The sequence below is a fragment of the Antennarius striatus genome, chromosome 15, assembly GCF_040054535.1.
Source record: "Antennarius striatus isolate MH-2024 chromosome 15, ASM4005453v1, whole genome shotgun sequence".
NCBI lineage: Eukaryota > Metazoa > Chordata > Actinopteri > Lophiiformes > Antennariidae > Antennarius > Antennarius striatus.
In genome coordinates, this window is record NC_090790.1 from 11,478,387 (window position 1) to 11,484,386 (window position 6,000).

Genomic DNA, 6,000 nt, shown 5'->3' on the forward strand with positions numbered 1-6,000 from the left:
TGGACAGGGTTAGATGGAGGCAACTGATTTGCTGTGGTGACCCAAAGCTGAAAGGAGAAGAAGAAGACTGAGCTGTCTGAGGGCTTAGATTAGACATTCACCACCTACTCTTACCATGTTTTTGTAAGTATGCCAAATAAAATTAAGGTCTCTGTTATGTGTGACTTTCTCCCTCTTATAAAAATGATACCGCTGACGCGTGTTCTCGCGACGCGTGTTCTCGCGAGATTTCCCGCCACGCAGTGCACGCCGGTACTTGCGTGGTTTCAAGCTCGTGCGCCGTCTAGCTTCTGCTAACTTTGCTCATATCCATGTAAAACCTCCCCGGATTCTGTCAGGAGTTGTGCTGTGTACAGAGGAATCGTTACCACCATGAGTATTCTTGCGAGAATAGCGGAGATTGAAAATGAGGTAGGGTTTAAGTCACGATGGTTAACAGCTAGCTGTTAGCATAACCGCCGCTGTTCCATTGGGTTATAGCTGCCAGGCTAACGCTAGCAAAAGCCGAAGCCCCACAGCTGGGCTTCACAGTCATCTACAGACTGTTAGTGTGCTTTAAGACTTAAGTTTAATTCATTTATTATTGTATCTGGCTTTTAAATTAAGTATTAATCAAAGGTTAGAGTAAATTAAAGAGTGTCCCCTATCTAGGTCTGTGGCACGCTTCCTTTTGATTATGTTGAAATGGTTGAAAATGTATGTAGCGTCCGTGTAGAGAGTCGGCTTTCTCCATTTTTGTATCTACGATCGTCTGTTTGCCGACACTCGCAAGTATTCATTCATATCTGATATGAATGATCTCTTTTTCCACCGCCGGGCTCTTGCCACGTACCGGTGTGTCCCTCGCATTATTTTGACGTTTGATTTTTTTTTTTTCCCTGTAATCGAACCTGTCTCACTGACAAGATGCTGTTTCATGTTGGTTGTTTTAGTTCCTTCTGAAAAAGGAGTACTACCTCACTGTTCACTTATACACAACTATCATCCAGTAAGTGTAAGACCTCATGTTATAATTGTTCCTGCTAACTGTAGATGGCCAGGACGCAGAGGAACAAGGCCACCGCTCACCACCTGGGTTTACTCAAGGCACGTCTAGCTAAACTGAGGAGGGAACTCATCACACCCAAAGGAGGCAGCGGTGGTGCTACAGGAGAAGGTAAGATAATGATTTATCAATAAATTTACTTAGAATAAACGTATTTTTAAGTCATTTTAAGGATGTGGATATGTTCATATTTACTTTTTTTTTTGACTATTTAGGATTTGATGTTGCAAAAACCGGTGACGCTCGTATCGGCTTCGTTGGATTCCCATCTGTTGGAAAGTCTACTCTGCTAAGTAACTTAGCAGGTGTGTACTCTGAGGTCGCTGCCTATGAGTTCACCACTCTTACGACAGTACCTGGAGTCATTAGATACAAAGGGGCCAAAATTCAGGTATAATATCTTCTATTTCTTCCATAGTCACAAGAGTTTTTAAGTAATTTACTTACTTTTGTTTTTGTTTTTTGCTTCTCCCTTCTCAGCTCCTGGATCTTCCTGGAATCATTGAGGGGGCCAAAGATGGAAAGGGAAGAGGCAGACAGGTCATCGCAGGTAAAGTGTGATCATGCACATTTATGATAAAAAGTGTTTAGATTGATAATAAAATGATCACTGCTTTATTACAGTCCTTCCTTTTCTTCCCTTTTGTCACTACTTTGTGTTGTTGTGTGCATCCAGTGTCGGCAGAAAAGTAACATGCAACTTAATAAAATCTGAAAAATGGTATTTAGATAATTTCATTATCATTTCCATTTAGATTATTTTTTGTCAATATATATGAGATTTGGAAAAATTACTAAATTGTGTAGTGGCATCTATGTTATGACAAAAAGCTGGTTGCATTTCAAGTGTTTTAAGTGTAGAAGGAAAATTGTGAAAGTTGTTATTTTGAAGTGACTGTGATTCTTTTCATGCTTTCCATGTAGTGTCTGCATCTCTTCTCCATTTGTTTCAGTTGCTCGAACTTGTAACCTCATCCTTATCGTTCTGGATGTTTTGAAACCACTTGGCCACAAGAAGCTCATAGAGCATGAACTGGAGGGCTTCGGCATCCGCCTTAACAAGCAGCCACCCAACATTGGCTTCAAGAAGAAGGACAAAGGAGGCATAAACTTCACAGCTACGGTATTTGCCACACAGAATGAGACCAATTTAAATCCACAAATGAACACTACAGTAATCCCTCGCTTATTCGCGCTTCAAGATACACGGCTTCATTACATCGCAGATTTTTAATAGGTAGACGCGTGATACCCTACTTGCATGCTATTGGTTGACAGCATCCATGTATGCTGTGTTCCGAGACTCACGGAACACAGCACACTTCCGTGTGTTAAACAAAAAACTTTTCTTTAATATAAAAGTGCTTTAAACAATCTATAAATGTGGGAAAAGTTAATACAGATATAAAGTGGTTTAAAATCGGTGTGGGGAGGGTTCATAAATGTTTAAGTTACCGTAATTAATAAAATAAATTGTTAATATAGCGCAGAATTTTGTTTTTTGTGGGTGGTCCTGGGTGGTTGCTACATGCAACTCTGTAGTAAGAGTTGTATATGGTTGTTATAAGCATTGGTTGTCTGCTTGTCATACAGCCATTGGATGAGCTAGAAAATGTGATTATTATAAAAGTAACACAAAAGTACTGTAGTCTAAAAAATGGGTAAAGATTATCCATTACTCTGGTATGTTTTACATGTATGTTGATGATTATCAGTTCAGTTTGATGATAGGAATATTTCAACATCTTTATAATTTAAACAAACTTAAGGGCCTCAAACCTGAGTGTGTTGGTGTGTAGTTGCGGGTGTGTGTACAAAAGTCAGATTTAGTACAAGTATTTTGTGATCTGTCAGTCCCAAACATTGCAAACATTTTGTTGTACATATTATGGCGTAGTGACGTAATGCTGCCCTCTGGTGGACATCTAAAGTTTTACACTTAACCAAGTCAGTTCTTGACTTAACTGAGTCTGGGAGTTGGAGAACCAAAATATGATGAAATAAATTATGAATGCTATGAAATTGTGCGTAGTGCTGGATTTTGGCCTCAGTAATGGTTTTATGTGGATCCAGGAATGGCTTCAAATTCTTTTTCATTTTGTCACATTGCTTGATATGTCCTCTATGAACTTTTATTCACTCTTCTGGGATTTTTTTTCATACAGTGTAGTTTATACAAGAGGAAGCTACCTTCTCCTTGTCTCATGTTGGTTATGATTATGTCTTCTGTTTAGTGTGCCCAAAGTGAGTTGGATACTGAAACCGTAAAGAGCATTCTGGCAGAGTACAAGATCCACAATGCCGATGTGACGCTGCGCAGCGACTCCACGGCTGATGACCTCATTGATGTGGTGGAAGGAAATCGGTACAGAATGAACTGCCTTTAGTCCTTTAGAGAAAAACATAATTCTCCAAGTAAATGCATGTTACACACTTGGATAGCGATGTAAAAGTAAATAAAAACAAGTGCTATCTTATTAAAACAAAACTTGTGTTGATCACGCAGCAGTTTTGTGGACAGTAGGGATTCACGGTCGCTCTTTTCCACAGGGTGTACATCCCATGCATTTATGTGCTGAACAAAATCGATCAGATCTCAATCGAGGAACTCGACATTATCTACAAGGTGCCCCACTGTGTGCCCATCTCAGCTCACCACCGCTGGAACTTTGATGACCTGTTGGAGAAGATGTGGGACTACCTTAAGCTTGTGCGCATGTAAGAGTTGTTAGACAGTCACCAATAGGGGGTGCCATTGGAGCTGGGGATTTAATTGCTGCAGAAAACAAGGAGTCTATGAAATATGTTGTTGGTTCAAAATGCAGAATTTGATGGAGATGTATGTTCATTTGCAGCTACACCAAACCTAAAGGCCAGCTCCCTGACTACACGTCTCCTGTTGTTCTCCCTGATGAACGGACTTCAGTCGAGGATTTCTGCTTAAAAATTCACAAAAACCTCATCAAAGAATTGAAGTAGTAAGTACCACAGACTTATAGTTTTAACTTTTTAAACGTGAAACCTTGAGCACTGTTCCGTACATTCTTGTCACTTTTTGTGTCGAATTATGTTTGGATTTATAGGCGTTGTGAAAAAAGTCACTTCTATGTGGTAAATGATCCGACTAGACACTAAACTAACTCAAATGAATGAATAGCTGCCAGTGTTGTGAAGTCTTTGTGTGTTTTATAAGCTATTCGTGATAAAAGTCCAGCTGTAGATGCACAAAGCCAACAAGCTCCTATAGCCCAGAGATGGCAAGTTCTGTCACACAGTACAGTCCAGTCAGGCGATGTCCTTATCCATCAGCCATTTGTTTGGATCTTTTGGTTCTAGCTGAGAACGGAACTACAAGTGTCAAACAGTCGTGGAGCTGTCATTGTTGTGACGTACACCAAGGAGGTTAATGATCAGTTTGTTTTTCCTATTAGGAGGATAAAGGATGGGTCCAGGATTATTTTTTTTACATTGAGTAAGGGCATTTTCCCCATCAAGGTCATGAAACTTTGTCGAAGGGTTGACAATGTGGCAGAGCATTTTTTTATTCTGGTGATGAAGGGTTTTGACTGTATTTGTATGTTTAAACTAATGCGATTTACTATGAAACTGGTGAGATTTGGACTTTGTCCTAAAAGAGGAACCAAAAAAAATTTGCCGGTGTCCACTTTTTCCAATGTGGGGGAAGCGCTAGCCCATTCACAGAAGAAATCAAATTCGTTTTGCACATGTTAAACAAAGAATGGTTTGTTCGGGTCATCTGAGAGCTGTCAAGTCTACAGTCTTCACTATATTGAACCAAACTGAGACCATTTTAATGACACCTGTAGAAACATGTCCTGGTGCTCAGAGTTGAGTAGATGATTAGTGTGTGTGACGCTCAGTTTAAAACATTCATGCCATGCAACATTTGGACTGATTTCTTCACATTATTCTAATGTTTTTTCATGGGTTTTGTGAACTGGAAGCCAAAATTATGTAAAAATAAACAAGCTCTTCAAATTGTTTAATTTGCGGGCCCTGAATCTATAATCTATGAAAGTTAAACTTTTTGAATGGAATTATGGAAATAAACGTTTCCACAATATTCAAATTTTTGCAAAGGGTCTGTATATGATGGCAGGGTCACTTGTAGTTCCTTTGAATAACAATAAGCACAGTGAGGCTTACAAGGAAGAAAATTGTTACCAAGGATGGAATCATGAACAGAAGTGCAAATTTTAAATTTTGTCTGCTTTTTTTTCATACTTTCCAGTCCAGTTAATTTATTTTCAGCAATTTTTCTAATTAAAAACTATGAATCCACAATGACAAATGATCCTCAAATGATGACGTAAATAACAGACATGGCCTCCTTTATGGGGAGGTGTGGCATTCATGTTCAGGGTCTGGATTGGGATCAGAGGGGACGTGTTACACCACCATCTCTAAAGGGGAGACCTAAGGTCATCAATCAGTGGATATGTCAATGCTGCTGAGAATACTTATTCCCTGGAGAATGTTTGTGTCAAATGTGATTAGAGAGCCTCTGTACCTATAGGGTGTCACTGAACCATTGTTGCTATAGCAAATAAAAAATAATAAAGTATATTTTTCTTTTTTTAATTCTTTCAGTGCACTTGTGTGGGGTGCATCTGTGAAGCACAATCCTCAAAAGGTGGGAAAGGACCATGTGTTGGAGGATGAAGATGTGATCCAGCTGGTGAAAAAGTAAAAAAAAAAAAAAACAACGTCTCCACTCCATGGCTTCTACGTCAAAATGTTCCGTAACAGTTGCTCATTAAATCACCAGATCCATCTATTAGAGCATCTGTTGTGTGGTTCCCAGTTTTCTGCTTTAATTTTAAAAGATGACTTGAATCCAAGTGTCATGTTTTAAAGAACCTTCAATGCTTAACACCATGAATAGTTCATATTGAATATTGGTTAAGGCTTGCAATAAAACCTGAAATAAATCC

The 6,000-nt window shown here is 39.1% G+C and overlaps 1 protein-coding gene across 1 annotated transcript; it reads left to right on the forward strand.

Annotated features, from left to right (window-relative positions):
• Positions 1-245: 245 nt before the first annotated feature.
• On the forward strand, positions 246-6,000 carry drg1 (developmentally regulated GTP binding protein 1). The gene is made up of 9 exons (XM_068334720.1): positions 246-411; positions 1,033-1,156; positions 1,261-1,436; positions 1,526-1,595; positions 1,999-2,168; positions 3,280-3,410; positions 3,596-3,763; positions 3,901-4,023; positions 5,657-6,000. Exons 1-9 carry the CDS (start codon positions 373-375, stop codon positions 5,754-5,756), a joined length of 1,101 nt encoding a protein of 366 aa, XP_068190821.1. The 5' UTR covers positions 246-372; the 3' UTR covers positions 5,757-6,000.